A 21,598-nucleotide genomic window follows, 5' to 3' on the forward strand; every position below is an offset into this window, starting at 1 on the left:
AGATTTAACCTTTGCTTTGTCATTATGGGGTATTGTGTGTAGATTGATGGTGTATAAAAAAAATGTTTAGAAGATGGAATACTTTCCGAGGACAAAAGTTAACACCCGTTTTTGCTTTGTCATTATGGGGTATAGCAAAAAATTAAACAGGAAGCACCAGCGACTCGGTCAATAAAAAAGTGATCAGATGAAGCAGATGCTAAACTACAGGACTGTTTTGCTAGCACAGACTAGAATATGTTCAAGGATTATTCTGATGGCATTGAGGAGTACACCAAATAAGTCACTGGCTTCATCAATAATTGCGTCGATGACATCGTCCCCACAGTGACTGTACGTACATACCCCAACCAGAAGCCATGGATTACAGGCAACATCTGCACTGAGCTAAACAGTACGGCTTACGCTTTCAAGGAGTGGGACTCGAAGAAATCCTGCTATGCACTCCGACAAACCATAAAACAGGCAAAGTGTCAATACAGGACTAAGATCGAATCGTACGACACCGGCTCCGATGCTCGTCGGATGTGGCAGGGCTTGCAAACTATTACAGACTACAGAGGGAAGCACAGATGAGCTTCCCAGTGACACGAGCCTAGGTGATAATGGTAGGTAACAACACATCCGCCATGCTGATCCTCAACACAGGGGCCCCTCGGGTGCGTGCTCAGTCCCCAACTGTACTCCCTATTCACTCATGACTGCACGGCCAGGCAAGACTCCAACACCATCAATAAGTTTTCCGAAAACACAACAGTGGTAGGCCTGATCAACGACGAGACAACCAATAGGGAGAAGGTCAGAAGAGAGACCTGACAGTGTGGTGCAAGGACAACAACCTCTCCCTCAACGTGATCAAGACAAAGGAGATGATTGTGGACTACAAGTAAAGGAGGACCGAGCACACCCCCATTCTCATCGACAGGGCTGTAGTGGAGCAGGTTGAGAGCTTCAAGTCCATTGGCGTACACATCACCAACAAACAAACATGGTCCAAGCACACCAAGACAGTCATGAAGAGGGCACGACAAAACCTATTCTCCCAGGATGAGCCTGCAGGAAGGGTACCGCATGAGGAGGATGTCTTCCCTGTAATGCACAGCGTTGAGATTGCCTGCAGTGACAACAAGCTCAGACTGAAGAAATTTGGCATGGGTCCTCAGAACCTCAAAAGGCTGTACAGCTGCACCATCGAGAGCATCCTGACAGGTTGCATCACTGCCTGGTATGGCAACTGCTCGGCCTCTGACCGCAAGACACACAGGGGGTAGTGCGTACAGCCCAGTGCATCACCAGGGCCAAGCTTCAGTTTGGCCAGGCGGACAGCTCTAGGAAGAGTCTTGGTGGTTCCAAACTTCTTCCATTTTAAGAATGATGAAACCACTGTGTTCTTGGGGACCTTCAATGCTCCAGACATTTTTGGTACCCTTCCTCAGATCTGTGCTTCAACACAATCCTGTTTCGGAGCTCTACGGACAATTCCGCCAATCTCATGGCTTGGTATTTGCTCTACATGCACTGTCAACTGTTGGACCTTACATAGACCTTTCAAAAGCATGTCCAATCAATTTAATTTACCACAGGTGGACTACAATCAAGTTGTAGAAACATCTCAAGGATGATCAACGGATGCACCTGAGCTCAATTTCAAGTCTCATAGCAGGGTCTGAATACTTATGTAAATAAATGAACTGTTTTTTTGTTTTTAATACATTTGGCCCCCCCAAAAAACTGTTTTCACTTTGTCATTATGGGGTATTTTGTGTAGATTGAGGATTTTTTATTTATTTAATCAATTTTAGAATACGGTTGTAACGTAACAAAATGTGGAAAAAGGGAAGGGGTCTGAATACTTTGCGAATGTGCTGTGTCGTGACTATCATTAATGCAATGACTGTCATCTTATCAAATCAATTAAATTAATCACATAACAATTAACTCAAAGCAATCATGGGCACCACAAAAAAAATGTAATAAATTACCCTTTACCGAATTAACTCAAGAATATCAGAATATATCGTTATCATATTAGTCATGCATGAATTATTATTACCTCATATCAGTCTCATTCTGAACGTCCTAATATTCTATAAATCTGCATAAACCCTAGTCAACATGACTCAGTGATGCACAAATTGGCTAAATCATTTATTTACTAACTACCAAATAATCACACAATTACAAACACACACCGGATAGATTACACATTGATTACTAACAATCAAAAGTCCCTAGTGGACTAACTCGATATGACAGCTGGTTACACAATGAAAGGGGTGGGGAAAGAAATAGCAGGAGAAGGAGAGACAAAGTTATTCAACTATCGTACATACAGTTGAATAATACGCTCATTGTAAATATGGATATTTAGCACCCTAACAACCTCTCATTTGGATTTAGAAATGCAATGCAATGTAAATATTTCGCTTGTATGTCTTTGTCTCTCTCTGTTGAAATTGCCCGATTTCATCTGTGATGAATAGTTCAACAGAAAGTCTCTGGTTGTGTAAGTCTCTGGTGGTCCACCAGAGATCACAATGTCCTTAGTAGTTGTAGTAGTAACTCTCTTTGTTCTGGAAGTGTCCGTTAGAATGGATACATCAGACGTTCCAATGATCGTTTGATAAGATCTTCCTCGTGCCTATGGTCAAAGTTCTAGACTACTTTACATGCAAAGCTGCAGGCGGTGTATGTCTAGTCTTCTCTATGTAGTTTCAGAGGGTCTTGATTTTTAGACCATTTGTCACGTATTCAGCTCACGCTGCACGTACTGTATACTGGTCTAGTAGTTTTAAACTATTTGTCAGCCGTATAGCCACCGCTCCACACTGTCTGGTCTAGTAGAGTTTAACCATTCGTGACATTAGGCTTACACTGTCCGTCTGCTTGGTCTAATGTAAAATGTTGTTACGAGTACTTTAAAAAGCGCTCTGGTCAAAGGGGGCGTTCCATCACGCTGGCACAATGTCTGTTCTCATCTGGGCATGGTTCATGACTTGATAAAACTTTATATCAAATACAATCTCATTTAGAAAGTTAAAATCACATTGATATGTTTTTACAAATAGTTTCATATTTAATTATATAAGTTTTACAACATTTAGATGTAACTCTGACATATACATTGTGAAATCTCCATAAAGTTTTGGGGCAGAGTCTCTCTGTGGGATTTTTGACTTCTCCATATTGCAGTGCACAAGAGAGGAAGTTTACGACTTTCCGGTGGGAGAGAGGGGGGTCTCTTTGATCCTCACCCAGGAGGTCAAGCTATGACAGCTGTAATAATGAAAAATTATAATATCGGTACCATTGACTTGCATTTGTGCCACAAATTCTAGAAATAGTGGCCAGATACACAAGATCAAGGCAAGAACTGCTGCCATACCTTGTTCATAGACTACTTACAGGGTAAGGAAACCAACATATTTGTAATTTGGGTGAACTAGCCCTTTAAAAGCACTGGAGTAATAAAGCAAATGAGGGCATACCCCTTCCACCGTAAATCGGGTGCCATTTCCTGAGCATACGTTTAGGGCTTGGCATTCAAACTGACTAGGGACAGAGGTGGAAATGAATACCTTCACCTCTTCCTTTTTCAATCAGATCTGTAAATGTTGTATTCCTCAAGTTACAGAGTCTGAAACTGTTATTATAAAAAAGACATGGCTAAAACAGTGTCCTGGTTTGCCTGAAAGGTCCATATGTTAAGAAAGACCATTTTAGAAACCAGGCTTCTCACATGTAGGTGCAGCAGTCCTAGCCAGTGAGTCTAAAACAGGCAACTCTCCATCAGCATAGACTACTCAAATAACTTGAATTGGTACAGATACAAGATAGACCAAATAGCGTGATTTTGAACAATCTGACTGAGCACAAGACGTCTGTTCAACATCTTGTGCTCTAACGAGGTAGCATTTATGTAGCTACAGATTGTAGGCCAGATAATGTGATATAAGCAAAGATTTTTGGTGTCCATTACAGGAAAGCCCCATATAAACCGCCACTATAGATTTTTCAACGAACCTCTTCTTGGCAATACTTTCTTAGTTCTCGATTATGTGAAAAAGGTAGCCTGGTGGCGTTCCAAAAAATCATAGAAAATTCTGAAATATATTAAATCTTTGATTTGTATCCGATGAGATATGCCTCTTGCATGTGTGTATATCTTTGTTTGGTCACACAATGTGTGATGCTAAACTTACCAATTACAGGTGCACCGTAGCCATTTCCATTTGCAGCTGCGCCATATCCATAACCAGCTCCATGGTAGACACCTTGACCATAACCTACAATAGTAAAACCATTTTTTTTAAATAGAACAATATGAGAACTTGTATGAAATTATGTTTCTTAAAGTTCTCTGAACAATTTGGTAAAATGAAAGTATTCAGCTCCTTGAGACAATACATGCTAGAAACACCTTTGGCAGCGAGGAGTGGGACAACATTCCACAGGCCACAACCATCATCCTGATCAACTCTGTGAAGGAGAAGTGTTGCGCTGCATGAAGCAAATGGTGGTCACACCAGATACTGACTGGTTTTCTGATCCACACCCCTACCTTTTTGTTGCAATTTATCTGTGACCAACAGATGCATATCTTTGTTCCCAGTCATGTGAAATCCAGAGATTAGGGCCTAATGAATTGATTTCAGTTGACTGATTTCTTTATATGAACTGTAACTCAGCAAAATCTTTGAAATGGTTGCATGTTATATTTTTGTTCAGCATAATTTAGGCTTGCTTAAACAAAGGGTCTGAATACTTATGCAACGACTCTACTTATCACATTTTTATTAATCAAACTTTTTTTCCCTTCCACTTTGACATGAGTATTTTGAGTTCATTGTTGACAACAAATGACAAATCAATTTTAATCCCACTTTGTAACACACAAAAAATGTGAAGAAATACAAGGATTATGAACACTTTTGCAAGGCACTGTGTACTTGATCACTCACAAGCAGAGTTTCCTTTAAAAATAAATCTATGCTTCAACTCCAAGTGTATTTAGAATCGATGTACTAAATTACAATTTAAAGCGTTTGAAATTTTAGTACAGTTTTAATGAGTGTACGTTTAATGATAGGGAACATATAGTATACTTTAAGACTGAAAAACAATGAATTTGAAGTACACTTTCAATAAGTGTTTTGAAGGTGGATAATTGTATATTTATAGTATACAAAAACAGAAAAGACAATGAATTTAAAGTAAACTTTAAAGTGTGTTGATGTGTAATTATATTATATGTATAGTATACATAAGATATACTAGAAGTACATCTCATATTTGAAGTATATTATTTTAATGTTTTGTATATTTAAGTATACTTGTAATATAATACAATTAATTGTTTTTCGCTTGGGCATGCTCTCTTAGAATGTTGTGTGCTAGCTGGGTACTCACCACTATGTTGTTTGGGTTTCCCTGCGAAAGGATTTTCACCTGCACAAAGACAATCCATCAAGGAATTTATATTAGGAAATTTTAATAGCCTATATTGAACATGTTTTCTTCAGTACAAAAATGGAAATGGTTCACACTCATTGTAGTTAGTATTGGCATTACCTGCTCCAGGTCCATATCCATAGCCAGCAGCAACAGGATTATAGCCTCCTGCAACAGCACCATCACCTATGGATCACAAGACAACATTTACGACACACTATAGAGAGAAAACACTGCCAGGTGTTAGAAAGGTTGCAAGGCTCATAACTTATTTAAAAACAAGGCGTTTATCTGGTTTGGGTGCTTTAGCTCCCCCTCCATTTGGACATACCCCAACACCATATCCTATAACAAATATATCACAAAGTCTGAATATATTTTACTTAATATCTGAAACAGCAGAACTTAGTTACTGAGTGCAATAGAAAATGGTGCTTGAACCCTGGACAAGCATTTACATGAAATTGAGCAAAATCGGAGATGCATATGGAGATTAATTGTGGCCAATGACACTAGTAAAATGCATTTTTTCGGTCAGGGCACACAGATTTACTTGAAATGAAGCCTCTAAAAAGACAATCCGTAAAGGCATTTCCAAAACAGAGCCACTGAGTGCATTGCACACAGTCGATAAGTGGGTTAGAAATAAATACATTACACACACACACACTTGGACATATTGTGTGTAGCTTGATGAGGAAAACTATTTAATCCGTTTTAGAATAAGGCTGTAATGTAACAACATTTGGAAAAAGGGAAGGAGTTGAATAGAGTGACTGTTATGCTGTGGGCCTATGTGGTAACATTCATCTTTAAATCATCTATAATAAATAGCTACTATGACTGCTTCAATTAGCCAGTAACAATTTACCATTGGGTTTCGCACCATAGCCATTGGGGGCACCACCTCCGTTTACACCAGTTCCTCCTCCGTAACCTAATCATCATACACAGAAAGCTGAGTGTGTGGAAGACCTCATTGATGGCATGCACAAGAATGTATGATATTAGGCAAGAATGTATGATATTAGGGCAGATTTACCATTGGGTTTAGCACCCAAGCCAATGGGGACACCAGCTCCTGGACCATAACCTTAAATAACATGGTGTGAAGTGAAATCAGGTACGAGTTAGCTGTTCTACAACTGTGTAACTCCTATACATGTCATATGTTATTATTGTGTTCAAGTTAGGTTCAGCACTATAAATGAACAATTCCTCCACCAGCACAGGTCAACCAAGTGGGACATATCGCAGGTGCTCAACGTGAACAATCTAGGGAAGAGGGGTCACAAGCAGCATGAGTCAAAGGTCATGCACTCAGAGTGAGACTCAACATTCACCGTACAATAGCAAAGACATTCCAGCAGTTGTTACCATGCCAGGACAAACAATATCCATGCAAAAACATTAACTGCACAAATAGGCAAAAACAGCATGCACTTTAAACCATTTAGGTTGAGGTGATTATGGCACATTGTTAAATAAATGCCATTCAGATCACATGTGAATATCACATAGTACTCTTGGTTTACCATTACTGGGTATTTTCACGCATTGTCCATTTGGCACTCCTAATGGTCCACAGTCTAGAATACCCATGTCAGAAAAATGCAATATAAATAGAATGCCATGTATTCAAGTAAACAAATGAATAAAATGACAAAACCTAACAAGAATTATACTAATAGCACAATACAAATGTGGTGCTGGGGTAGCAAAATATTTCTACATTAGTTATACTTTTTATTTATCTATGGGTGTATTTATTCTGTATATTTTACTAGTAACTGATGTTTACCAGGTTTGGCTGGTTTAGCTCCCTGCCCATTGCCATTGGGGTTCCCAGCTCCTTCACCATCTACTAGGGGTCACAACGGTATCAATAAAAGAAGACTGGCAAGGCCGACCTCAACGTACATCCCTCAACTTACTCGCAGAGAAATGTCAGGCTACACCACAGACTTATCAAGACAAATAACTGCCAGTAATCCAGTCATCATACTTAAAACGTTGATTGAAACTGATCTCAAACTAGGGCAACACAAAAAGATGTCTTGTAACAACCAATGACTTCATAGACAGACCACAGGCTTCACACTCAACATCAAACAAATACTTGAACCTACAATCTATATGGTATCATTCAGGTTATTCATGTCCAATAACATTGGATGGAGCAGTGCGCCAGTGGAAGTTCCAACAGACCAACACATGAGAAGTGCAATAAGAAAAAAACATCATGACATCAATAAACCTACATTTTCTTAAATTATTTGGCAACAGGCCAACACCACAAGAAAGCATGCAACAAAAACATAAAATTAATATGACAACCAACACACTAAAACAATTCAAAATAAATAATGTGGCACACTCAAACAGACCTGACAGTGCCATAAATGATACCATATGGATGCCAGCAACATGTGATGAACTTGTTGACAAGACAAAACAGAGGACTTGACATGTACATACACATGCACTACACATCGCACAGGTGCGGGACAGGTGTAGACATATGCAAGGGCCAGTGTGACAAACATACACTGTGTTTATATGACAGCACTTACACATCCAAAGACACAAACAATATCAAGTGTTAGTTTACCAGGTGGACTCCCAACTTTAGATTCCAGCACCCCATGTTCCACGGCTGATTTTTCATTTTGGTGGACACAAACTATGACAGATAGTCCCATAGCGAACAACAACCATGGTGTGCAAACAAATTGTGCATTGTAAACACTGAAAACACACAGGGTGGAAACCCAACATGAAATCCATACCCCTATCTTGAAACTTTTTATACATTTCTCATTGATATAATTTCAATGCATGATCTATGCGAAGATCTGACTTGGTTGCATGGATCTCAAGTTAGGATTCAGCCCAAAATGTGTAAATACAGGCACTGTCAAAGCCTTCATTGTCTAAACTACAGCAAACACCACAAACTAAAGCAGACTGTTAAACACTGTAAAAAAAAAAACATGTAAACAGATTTAGACATACATTTTGTTTTGTTACAGCCTGAATTTAAAATATATTAAATTGATATTTGTTTGTCAATGGCCTACACACAATACCCAATAATCTCAAAGTGGGACATTTTTCAAAATATTAAATTATAAAAAATGTGAAACTGAAATGTCTTGAGTCAGTAAGTATTCAACCCCTTTGTTATGGCAAGCCTAAATTAATTCAGGAGTAAACATGTGCTTAATAAGACCCATAATAAGTTGCATGGATTCACACTGTGCACTATAATACTGTTTAACATCATTTTTGAATGACTACCTCATCTCTGTACCCCATACATATAATTATTGTTAGCTTGTTTCCATCTATGTAACATTGCAAAAATCAGGTACTTTGTCCAAAAATGTGGCAGAAAAATTGATCCATGCTTTTGTCACTTCTAGATTAGACTACTACAATGCTCTACTTTCCGGCTACCTGGATAAAGCACTAAATACACTTCAGTTAGTGCAAAACAAAGCTGCTAGATTCTTGACTGGAACCAGAACATTTGATCACATTAATCCAGTGCTAGTCTCTCTACACTGGCATCATGTTAAGGCTAGGGTTGATTTCAAGCTTTTAATGCCAACCTATAAAGCATTATATGGGCTTGCTCCTACCTATCTTTCCGGTTTGGTCCTGCCGTACATACCTTGTGACCGTATGCTGCAGTCACAAGACGCAGGCCTCCTTACTGTCCCTAGAATTTCTAAGCAAACAGCTGGAGGCAGGGCTTTTTCCTATAGAGCTCCATTTTTATGGAATGGTTTGCCTATCCATGTGAGAGATGCAGACTCGGTCTCGACCTTTAAGTCTTTATTGAAGATTCATCTCTTCAGTAGGTCCTATGATTGAATGTAGTCTGGCCCAGGAGTGTGAAGGTGAACGGAAAGGCACTGGAGCAACGAACCGCCCTTGATGTCTCTGCCTGGCCAGTTCCCCTCTCTCAACTGGGATTCTCTGCCTCTAACCCTATTACAGGGGATGAGTCACTGGCTTGCTGGTGCTCTTCCATGCCGGCCCTAGGAGGGGTGCGTCACTTGAGTGGGTTGAGTCACTGACATGATCTTCCTGTCCAGGTTGGCGCCCCCCCTTGGGTTTGTGCCGTGGGGGAGATCTTCGTGGCCTATACTCGGCCTTGAGTCAGGATGGTAAGTTGGTGGTTGAAGATATCTAGTGGTGTGGGGGCTGTGCTTTGGCAAAGTGGGTGGGGTTATATCCTGCCTGTTTGGCCCTGCCCGGGGGTATTGTTGGACGGGGCCACTGTGTCTCCCGACCTCTCCTGTCTCAGCCTCCAGTATTTATGCTGCAATAGTTTGTGTCGGGGGGCTAGGGTCAGTCTGTTATATCTGGAGTATTTCTTGTGTCTTATCCGGTGTTCTGTGTGAATTTAAGTATGCTCCCTCTAATTCTCTATCACTTTCTTTCAGGACCTAAGCCCTAGGACCATGCCTCAGGACTACCTGGCATGATGACTCCTTGTTGTCCCCAGTCCACCTGGCCGTGCTGCTGCTCCAGTTTTAACTGTTCTGGGCAGTTCTGGGCAGGACTGGGCAGTTTCAGGATAAAAAAAAGAAGCCGAATGAAGCTAAGCACAGGCAAAATCCTAGAGGAAAACCAGGTTCAGTCTGCTTTCCACCAGACGCTGGGAGATTAATTCACCTTTCAGCAGGACAATAACGTAAAACACAAGGCCAAATCTACACTGGAATTGCTAATCAAGAAGACAGTGAATGTTCCTGAATGGCCGAATTACAGTCTGACTTACATCTGCTTGAAAATCTATGGCAAGTTAAATGGCTGTGTAGCAATGATCAACAACCAACTTGACAGAGCTTGAAGAATAAAAATAATAAGGTGCAAATATTGTGCAAAGCTCTTAATAAAGACATACTCATAAAAACTCAGTTCTAATCGCTGCCAACGTGGTTTCTAACATGCGGCTCCCCACAAGCTGTGCTGCAGTATGCCGCAACTTTTAACTCAGGGGTGTGAATACTTAAGTAAATGAGATAATTCTGTATTGATTTTCAATAAATGTGCAAACATTTCTCAAGCCATGTTTTCATGATGGTGTAGTTAATTCAGACTGTAACATAACAAAATGTGAAATAAGTCCAGGGTTAAGAATACCTTCTGAAGCCACTGTAAACAGGGGGGGGGGGGGACATTTGAAATGACATTTCATAAGAAAAACAGCAGATCCTAGAATAAGAAAGGTGAATACAGTAATCCGTTGAATGTTACTTAAATAACTCAATATAGACTGACATGTTCAAACAGTGCCAATTTCTAGACTATAGCAAATTAGAAACAAGTGATGCAGATTGACCATACATGTAGTATGACACAGCACGTTAAGAGCGCATTAAAACATGAGTACCATAGTAGTAGACTATTATCCGATCACGGGAAAGGGGTGTAAAAAAAACTTCAGACCAGAGGGCTTGACTGTTGCCGGGGTACCTGTCCACAGGATATTGCTGACCAGTCAGTGCTTTCTAAAAGGAGAAGGACCATAGATATCTAGTCCCTAGTACAGAGAATTATCACTGGCTAGACCTTTCCTGATAGAAGATTATATTTGGGAATCTACAATGTGTCAGCTTTTTTTCACCCATATATGATGCTACTTACAGTATACCAGATTTGAGTGGTGAAGCTACTCACTAGCTATGGAAATGACCAGTAACGCAATGGATTATCCTCCCATGACCAGCCGTTATGGTTTGGGATGTTTATTCCAAGGGAGATCATTTTTCAACCAACCTGAACTTGGCGATACTTCCTTAATTCTCGACTTGGAAGGCACATTTGTGCTTCCGAAAAGACGGTGGCATACATTCACAGTGGGGTCTGAAATGATTGAAACTCTTGATTAAAGATTAGCAAAAAAATGACTGAATAAAATAACACATTAAAATACTAACCTATATTGTATACTAATACAATTGCTCAGAGAAAAGGGAGAGGTAAAAATGATTGACACCGCTGTTCTCAATAGCTCAACTGCGAGGATGATGGCATGGAGCCTTTTTCTAGAACGTTTCATGACTTGGACAACACATTAGGGAGGTTCTTAGGCCATTTCACCATACAGAATCCTTCCATATCCTTGATATATTTCATCTGCGCTTATGGACTGCCCTCTTCAATTCAATGGGTTTTAAGTCTGGAGACCGAGATGGCCATTGCCAAATGTTGATTTTTATGGCCAATTAACCATTTATTTGTGGATTTTGATGTGTGCTTGGGGTTGTCTTGCTGCAAGAGCCACTTGGAAGCAAAATAGCCCAACAACATCAAAGATCCACCACCATACATGGATTGGAACTGGGGCTTTGGTCAGATGACATGAAAATAGAGCTCTTTGGCCACGCACACCAGTGGTGGGTTTGGCGTCTAAATTAGAATACATGAGCAGAAAATAAGTACATTGTGGTTCTTCCTTTAAAAGTTGCGGCATACTGCAGCACAGCTTGCGGGGTGCCGCAGAATTCTATGGCATGTTATTTAAGTGTCAGCCATTGGTGCCAGAATGACAAAATTTACCACAATCTGTCACCATCTACCACAAATGGTAACGGCATAAGCTCAAAACTTTTAAAGGAAGAACCACTGTACCTACTGTAAAATATGGTGGTGGATCTTTGATGTTATGGGGCTATTTTGCTTCCACTGATCCTGGGGTCCTTGTTAAGGTCAATGGCATTATGAACTTTACCCAGTACCAGGATATTTCAACCAAAAACCTGGTTGCCTCTGCCAGGAGACTGAAACGTGGCTGCAAGTGGGTCTTCCAGCAAGACAACATCCCCAAGCACACATCAAAATCAACAAAGAAATGGTTAATTGGCCACAAAATCTACATTTTGCAATGGCCATCTCAGTCTCCAGACTTGAAATCCATTGAAATCCTGTGGTTTGAATTGAAGAGTGTAGTTCATAAGCGCAGGCGAAGGATATCAAGGATCTGGAAGGACTCTGTATGGAGGAATGGTCTAAGATCCCTCCCAATGTGTTCTCTAAACCATAAAACATTTTAGAAAAAGTCTCAGTGTCGTTATCCTTGCAAGGTGTGGTATTGAAAGTTATTGAAAACAGGGGTGTCAGGGGGTGCCCCTATATTTTGTATGAGTACACAATGAGCAATTGTATGAGTATACAATAATATAGTTTCCCTATTTTTTTGCATACAATATCGCTCAGTATTTGAATTATTTATTTTATAGTAAGTTTTGATAATCTTTATCAAGGGTGTCATTAATTGCGAACCCCACTGTCCATTGTTGAATTACTTCATGGCACAAACATGTATTTTATTTAACAGAGCATTTCCTAAATTCCAAATGCACCTGCAACTAGCCATAGGAATTCAGAAGACAACGGTTCCTTCCAAGTCGAGAAGGAAGAATTGCCATGTAAAGGTTGGTTTAAAAATATTCCCCCATGGATTGAACATCCCAAACCATTATCCTGTTTATGTGAGGATATTCCATTTCAATACAGGTTATTTCCATAGCTAGCTACTCACATGCTATAAGAAAATCTGATGCTCTTACACCCCTTTCCCAGTGTGATACAAATTCTAACTAGATACGAAGCATGCCATTAACATGGCACGCCACTTCATGGACATGCAGAGAATAGTAGAGTTTTACCCATGTCTGGTACTTTGAGACTCTTTCCTTGAGGCACGGCTGGTGCCACTGGCTTTGGACTTTTTGCCTGTGAGGCTGGTTCTGGTGCTAGTTTAGGGTACATCTTTCCTTGTGGAACCACAGGTGCTGGCATAGGGTACGGCTTCCATTGTGAAACGACAGGTGCTGGCTCAGGGTACGGCTTCCATTGTGAAACGACAGGTGCTGGCTCAGGGTAAGGCTTCCCTTGTGAAATGACAGGTGCTGGCTCAGGGTACGGCTTCCATTGTGAAACGACAGGTGCTGGCTCAGGGTACGGCTTCCCTTGTGAAACGACAGGTGCAGGCTCAGGGTACGGCATCCCTTGTGGAACTGGCGCTGGCTTCAGACTCTTTGCCTGTGGTACTACAGCTGCTGGCTTTGGGGCTGGCTTCGGGTATGTCTTCCCTTGTGGAACTGGTGCTGCCTCTGGTGCTTTGTTAGGGCACGGCTTTCCTTGTGGAACGACAGGTGCTAGCTTTGGTGCTGGCTTAGCGTATGTCTTTCCTTGTGGAACCATTGCTGGCTCTAGTGCGGGCTTAGAGTATGTCTTTCCATGTGGAACCGGTGCTGGCTCTGGCGCTGTCTTTGGACTCTTTGCCTGTGGTACTATAGGTACTGGCTTAGTGAAAAGCTTCCCTTGTGGAACAAGTGCTGGCTTAGGGTATGTCTTCCCTTGTGGAAAGATTAGAGCTACACCCTTTGTTGGCTCAGGTACTACAAGACCTGGCTCAGGTGCTGGTGCAAGGCTTAGTGCTTCAGGAGTAAGAACTTCACCTTTGGGGCCCTTTCCATTCGGTGCACCAACACCTTTAGTACCCTGACCATTTGACATGCTGTATCCATTTGGCATGCCGTAACCTGGGAACCAAAACACAGTAACTTTGTACCAACTAAAAGATAACTAATCAGTGAAAAAGTGCAACAGTGAAACATGCAGTATGACAGTATCTTGACATGATCATTTAGGAGATAAAAACAAACAAGGGATGCCTTACCGATTAACACAAACCACGACAGACATACAGCACATGCATAAGTAGAACAGGAAGACATGCTTGAAGTCTGAAATGCAATACAGCTCAATTATTGCTTATAAAATAAAACACATGCACCATAATACCTTAGTACAGTTACTCTGAGACAAGCTGTACAGTACAGACCGATTGACACAAATTACAACATGCAAGAAGAACATGAAAACATGCTTTAAACACCATACTACTAGTTTCCCCCATATTAGATCAGAAGACACATATTGTAGGACATGCTGAGACAAACCACATACAAGATAAACTCAACCATACAGAACAAAAATGGACTCATCAAACTGGTTAAGACAGAAAAGCTGAGGCCACAATCAGACAACATGGAGCATTTACCAGTATTGACTACTTTAGCCAAATGTCCATTGGGTACACCAGAAGGAACACCATACCCTAAGAACCACAAGAGTTAAAAATACTGGCTCACAAATCAAGTGCGCATTTACAATATTCATTGCTTACAAGTTAAGATCAAAGTGGCAATTGATAGACATTGGAAAATGACAGACATCGGATAGAGGGAGCAAATGTTTTATTTTAAATAATACAAATGTTCAAACATAGTGCATAGGGGCGCAGATGTACACAATCTCAGCTTTTGACAGTGAATGCTTACCACCATTTGGTGCTTTAGCTCCTCCATTTGACGCTTCAGTTCCTCCAATGGGTGCACCTGCTCCGACACCTTTAGTATTTTTAGGTGATCCATTTCCATAACCTACAACATATCCCAGTAACATATCAATTTGCCACAGCACAATCAAGAAGAGACATGTATTACCTGGGATGGAATCTACTTCCAGGGTAGACTCACCATTAGCTCCTTGTCCATTGGACACACCAGCACCAGCACCATAACCTGGAAATAACAACAACAAACAATTACGATTGAGACCTACTGAAAATTCCTAATCGACCTACTGCAAAATCACCATAGTAGTTTTAGTGTCGACACTTCCTATTCAACAGATCAGATAGTGCCTTCAGAAAGTATTCACACCCGTTTACTTTATTACACATTTTTACACAACCGGATTTTTAAACAGATTAAAAAATGTTGCACAAAAATTAACTTTTTGTCCTAATGTGTTGTAATTCGGGGCAAATCTAATTACAACACATTATGGAGTACCACTCCCTACATTTTCAAGCATAGTGGTGGCTGCATCATGTTATGGCTATGCTTGTAATCGTTAAGGACCGGGCAGTTTCAGGATAAAAAAATAAGCAAAATGAAGCTAAGCACAGGCAAAATCCTAGAGGAAAACCAGGTTCAGTCTGCTTTCCACCAGACACTGGGAGATGAATTCACCTTTCAGCAGGACAATAACCTAAAACACAAATCGACACTGGAAATGCTTATCAAGAAAACAGTGAATGTTCCTGAGTGGCCGAGTTACAGTCTGACTTAAATCTGCTTGAAAATCTATGGCAAGACTTAAATGGTTATCTAGCAATGATCAACAACCAATTTCACAAAGCTGGAAGAATTTTTTAAATTGTTGCACAATCTGGGTGTGGAAAGCTCTGAGACTGAACCAGAAAGACTCACAGCTGTAATCGCTGCCAAAGGTGCTTCTACAAAGTATTGATTCAGGGGTGTGAATACTTAGGTAAATTAGATATATCTGTATTATTTTAATATATATTTTTTTTTTGGTATTTATGTGTAGAAAAAATAAATATTGGATACACTTTTCAGGACTTTCAAACACTTTAGCAGGAATTTACCATTAGGTTTAGCTCCATATCTCTTGGGTACACCAGCTCCTGCACCATAACCTTGAGATCAAATATAGCATTAATATAGCATTAATATGTCAACAGTTTAGAGGCGACTCCGGGATGCTGGCTTTCTAGGCAGAGTTCCTCTATCCAATGTCTGTGTTATTTTGCCCATCTTAATCTTTTCTTTATTGGCCAGTCTGAGATATGGCTCAAGGCCAGCATCCCTGAGTCGCATCTTCACTATTGACATTGAGACTGGTGTTTTGTGGGTACTATTTAATGAAGCTGCCAGTTGAGGACTTGTAAGGCGTCTGTTTCTCAAACTAGACACTCTAATGTATGTGTCCTCTTGCTCAGTTGTGCACCGGGGCCTCCCACTCTTTCTATTCTGTTTAGGGCCAGCTTGCGCTGTTCTGTGAAGGGAGTAGTACACAGCGTTGTACAAGATCTTCAGTTTCTTGGCAATTTATCGCATGGAATAGCCTTCATTTCTCAGAACAAGAATAAACTGACGAGTTTAAGAAGAAAGTTCTTTGGTTCTGTTCATTTTAAGCCTATAATCAAACCAACAAATGCTGATGCTCCAGATACTCAACTAGTCTGAAGGTGGCCAGTTTTATTGCTTCTTTAATCAGGACAACAGTTTTCAGCTGTGCTAACATAATTGCAAAAGGCTTTTCTAATGATAAATTAGCCTTTTAAAATGATAAACTTGGATTAGCTAACACAGGAGTGATGGTGGCTGATAATGGCCTCTGTTAGCATAAGTAACCCCAAACTTTTGAACAGTAGTGTATATAATAATATATAATACAATTTTATATTATATGCCACTAAGCAGACACTTTTATCCAAAGTGATTTACAGTAATGTGTGCATATATTTTCTTATGGTTGGCTCAAGATTGTTCCATCTAAAACTCTGTGAAATATCTTTTCAATAACCAAAAATATCATATTTTCAGCAGTTTGAAGCTGATGTACAAAACAGAAAGTAAAAATAAATTTAAAAAACTTACCGGAAAGGGAAGCATAGAAGTATCGCTCATAAAAAGGATCTACCACTTATCAGACTTGCATTAAATGAGCATGACAGGTCTATAACTCGCATTTCTATCTGAAATCAGTCAGGTCGTACACTGGTTGGGACGTGTTGTTGATATTTACCTGGTTTGGGTGCCTTTGCCCCACCATTGGGATATCCATACCCTAGGCATCAGAAACAGGCAAATGCTTATGTTTTTAGACGGTCATTACAACTGGTTTGATATCAAATGACCATAACTATAGAACAAAAAAGGAATTAATACAACTGAGTAACTTTGCAGTCTTACCACTGGGTCTGAGACCATATCCATTGGGTACACCACCATAACCTGAAGTTATCCCCACAGGAAGAATAAATTCAAAACTTTTTACTTAAAGATGATTGTGACAGATTTCAAACAAAATTGGGTCCTTGAATGACATGGTTCAACAACAACAAATCATAAGATTTAGGAAACTCCGCAAACAAAATTCTAGGGGGGACATACTATTGGGTTTGGAGACTTGTATTACATATTTGAATAATCTAATGTTAGAATGAAACAATCAAGGTCTTTAAACACTTTTTTTGTAAATGCTTTTATGGTGTCTGATGGAGTATATTTGCAATGTTGTTAATATTAAGATTTGTATTTATTTATTGTGATTGTCCCATCTTTCAAGAATCCCTGGACTACATGCAGTTTTATAAAACCAGTTCTCATAGTGAACAGTCTCAATAGAAATGTCACTTAATAGCTGTGATTGTAGCACCAATGTAGGGGTTTACATTACCATTGGGTTTAGCTCCTTGTCCATTGGGTACACCAGCTCCAGCACTATAACCTAGAAACCAGACAAATGTTAACTCAAACCAAACGGTAGTTGTGTCACGTGACCTCTGAAAACATAATACTGATATAATATGCTAAAACACTAACGATAAATTGACAAACACAGAGTTGTTTTGGTTGGACTTACCATTGGGTTTGGCACCTTGTCCATTTGGCAAATCAGCTCCAGCACCATAGCCTATAAATAACACAGTTGTCACAACAAAAACAACTAGAAAATGACATTTCCTAAAAAAAAAAAAAAAATTGTGTGCTTGCATTGTTGTGAAATAGTAGTAGTTACTGCAGTAGTAATGTTAGTATTAGCAATGGTAGTAATAGGGCTGTTATAGGCTTATGGGTTAGTTGTGTGGTGAGCTGTAATGTGGAGTTACTATAGTGAGTTAGTATAGTAGGTTAGAGGGAGTACTATGGGTGTGTTCGTAAATTCACTCTGGAGTGCCAGAGTGTGCTCAGAGTGCGCTCTGGGCATTCATAAATTCAGAGCCTTGTCAGATTGTCCGTAAATTCAGAGCGTTCCGCTCTCAGAGCATTTATAGAGCACAGAGGGACAATCTGGCCAAGGAGTAGGACTGTTGATTTTTCAACATTTTGATCTGTAGCAGTGATCTCAGTTTAGAACGTTGAAGCCTGCATTCTGCCATTGAAGTGGGAATACAACAAGCTTTATAGATGATAAATTATGAATGGTAGCAAAAAGATGTGTTAAAGCAATCTAAGTTGGGTCAGTCTGCATATTTCAACGCTGGTTTGGTGTTTGTAGCTTAAACGGATCAAGAGCAGTGGCAAATCCAAAATGTGCCTTTTTGTAGACTATGGATGCACATTTAAAACAGTGGAAATTTAAAATAGTTCTAGTACAAAAAGTACAAATAGTATCAACAATCTTTTGACAAGTAGTTGAGTCAGTCAGCACGTCAGCATTGGTTTGGTGTTTGTAACATAAATGGTTCAAGAAAGGTGTTTGGATCCAATTTGACCATTGAAGTCTATGGAGCATTTATTGAAAATATAAAATGGTTCAGGTTAAAAGTACAAATAGTATCAACAATATTTTTTTTACAAGCAATCTAATTTCAGTCAATCTGTACATGTCAACGTTCGGTGTTTGTAACTTTAACGGTTCAAGAGCAGTGAGGAAAAGCAAAATGTGCCAATCATAGCCTATGGAGCTTTTATGTAAATGTAGAATGTTTAGTATAAACATATTCAAAAAGCTTTTTTAAAACCAATGTTAGCTGAGTTACTCTACACATTTCAACATTAGTTTGGTGTTTGTAGAATAAACGGTTGAGCAGTGGCGAATCCAAATACTTCCCATTAAAGCCTATAGACCTTTTATGCAAATGTAAAATTGTTATAGTTGAAATTATAAATAGTAACAAAAAGCTGTATATAAGCAATCTATGTTTAGTCAGTCTGCACATTTCAACATTGGTTTGATGTTGATAGCTTAAACAGTTCAATAGTAGATGTGTCTCCATTTTTGTAAAAAAATTGTTTACCATTCAGGTCTATGGCCATTGAAATGCATTGGGATTTCTGCAAATGTGGTTGTAGTGTGAAAAGTATAATTAGTATGAAGAAGTTTATTTCTAGCAACCTGAAGACAATCAGCTTGTACATTTTATAGTTGTTTTGGTATTAGTAGCTTTGATGGTTTTGGTGCTACAGGTAGCAGCGGAAGGTGAATAATAAATGTCAGATTACAGCTGTTCTTGCTTTCAGCAAGCACACCTAATTATAATATACTGCTAATTCAACATGAATAATCTAGAATGAACAGAAACAGAGCCAAGGCGGTTTACCATTGGCTTAGCACCATTTCCATTGAGCACAGCAGCACCATGTTTCCCTGACTGAACCTCCAAGCATAAAATAATCCCAAAATACTTGGTTTAACCCAAAATTAGCATACCAAGAAAAAAAGGGAGATTTACCTTTGTTTTTTTTCGCACCATTTCCATTTGGCACAGCTGCAGGTGCACCATAACCTAGAGTTCAGACAGATTCAAACCCAATGTTCATGGTTGTACTACTTAGGCCAGGGGATCTCAAAGTGCCCTCAGAACAGCCCACAGGGATGCTGGCCCATGTTGACTCCAATGCGTCCCACAGTTGTGTCAAGTTGGCTGGATGTCCTTTGGGTGGTGGACCATTTTGTATACACACGGGAAACTGTTGAGCGTGAAAACCCAGCAGCGTTGCAGTTCTTGACACATGGCACCTACTACCATACCACGTTCAAAGGCACTTAAATCTTTGGTTTTGCCCATCCACCCTGTGAATGGCAGACGCATATAATCCATGTCTCAATTGTCTCAAGGCTTAAAAACATGTCTTTAATCCTGTCTCCACCCCTTCATCTACATTGATTGAAGTGGATTTAACAAGGGACATCAATAAGGGATCATAGCTTTCACCTGGTCAGTCTATGTCATGGAATGGAAAGAGCAGGTGTCCTTAATGTTTTGTACACTCAGTGTATAATTTTTACATTTAATTTTTTTATGAATATTACTAAGAACATATTAAACTAATTTTGTCACAGGGGTCCTTGGAATACGTTTAGAAGGTGTAATACAATGTCATATTATTAATCTACAATTTATGTTCTTAACCTGGGGCAACATGGGTCTGGGAGAATCACAGGGATATTGGCATCCACAGTACTCCACCAATTGTAACTTTAACAACACTTCTTGTACTCACCAAAAACATACATAAATGCACTGTAATTTAAGCTTTAAAAAGGCAAAGTTCTCTCTCTACAGAAATGATCCCTGTATGATGCATAGTTTTGATGTCTCCACTATTATTCTAAAAGATAGAAAATAGTACAAATAAAGAAAAACCCTGGAATGAGTAGGTGTGTCCAAACTTAACTGGAACTGTATGTATCTACTGTATTTTAGTCAAGGCCATCCTATTAAAATATTGCTGCACATATACTATTCTATCCACATATACTACATATATAGTACATATTCTATCCACATTCTGTCCTAATGTCTATACATCCCATCACATATATACAAAAGTATGGGAACACCCCTTTAAATTAGTGGATTCGGCTACTTCAGCAATACCCGATGCTAACAGATGTATAAAATCGAGCACACCACCATGCAATCTCCATAGACAAACATTGGCAGTAGAATGGCCTTACTGAAGAAATCAGTAACATTTCACGTGGTACCATCCCTATGGTGAAGCATGGTGGTGGCAGCATGGTGGAGGCTAGTCAGGGTCAAGGGAAAGATGAACTTCGCAAAGTACAGAGATCCTTGATGAAAACCTGCTCCAGAACGCTCAGCACCTCAGACTGGGGTGAAGCCCATCCAACCTGACAGAGCTTGAGAGGATCTGCAGAGAAGAATGGGAGAAACTCCACAAATGCAGGTGTGCCAAGCTTGTAGCGTCATACCCAAGAAGACTCGAGGCAGTAAACGCTGCCAAAGTTGCTTCAACAAAGTACTGAGTACAAAGTACATAAGTCTGAATACTTATGTAAATGTGAAATGTTTTTTTTACACACATTTTACAAAAAAAGTCTGAAAACATGTTTTTGCTTTGTCTATATGGGGTATTGTGTGTAGATTGATGAGGGGGAAAAACTATTTCAACAATTTTCGAATAAGGCTGTAATGTGGAAAAAGTTATGCGGTCTGAATACTTTCCAAATGCACTATATATACACTGCTCAAAAAAATAAAGGGAACAATTAAACAACACAATGTAACTCCAAGTCAATCACACTTCTGTGAAATCAAACTGTCCACTTCGGAAGC

The 21,598-nt window shown here is 39.7% G+C and overlaps 1 protein-coding gene across 1 annotated transcript in view; it reads right to left on the bottom strand.

Moving 5' to 3' along the window:
• The window catches only part of LOC135504757 (fibroin heavy chain-like), a 37,562-nt gene that overhangs the window by 2,404 nt on the left and 13,560 nt on the right, over window positions 1-21,598 (bottom strand). The window contains exons 17-29 of the mRNA XM_064923603.1: window positions 19,748-19,801; window positions 17,935-17,985; window positions 17,749-17,799; window positions 17,262-17,303; window positions 17,095-17,136; window positions 15,015-15,059; window positions 14,817-14,918; window positions 14,537-14,593; window positions 6,494-6,544; window positions 6,323-6,388; window positions 5,572-5,637; window positions 5,410-5,448; window positions 4,203-4,286 (exon numbers count right to left, since the gene is read on the bottom strand). Coding sequence (XP_064779675.1) covers window positions 4,203-4,286; window positions 5,410-5,448; window positions 5,572-5,637; window positions 6,323-6,388; window positions 6,494-6,544; window positions 14,537-14,593; window positions 14,817-14,918; window positions 15,015-15,059; window positions 17,095-17,136; window positions 17,262-17,303; window positions 17,749-17,799; window positions 17,935-17,985; window positions 19,748-19,801 — 750 coding nt within the window. The remainder of the gene's footprint in view (window positions 1-4,202; window positions 4,287-5,409; window positions 5,449-5,571; window positions 5,638-6,322; window positions 6,389-6,493; window positions 6,545-14,536; window positions 14,594-14,816; window positions 14,919-15,014; window positions 15,060-17,094; window positions 17,137-17,261; window positions 17,304-17,748; window positions 17,800-17,934; window positions 17,986-19,747; window positions 19,802-21,598) is intronic.

Source organism: Oncorhynchus masou, chromosome 18 (genome assembly GCF_036934945.1).
Source record: "Oncorhynchus masou masou isolate Uvic2021 chromosome 18, UVic_Omas_1.1, whole genome shotgun sequence".
NCBI classification, from domain to species: Eukaryota; Metazoa; Chordata; class Actinopteri; order Salmoniformes; family Salmonidae; genus Oncorhynchus; species Oncorhynchus masou.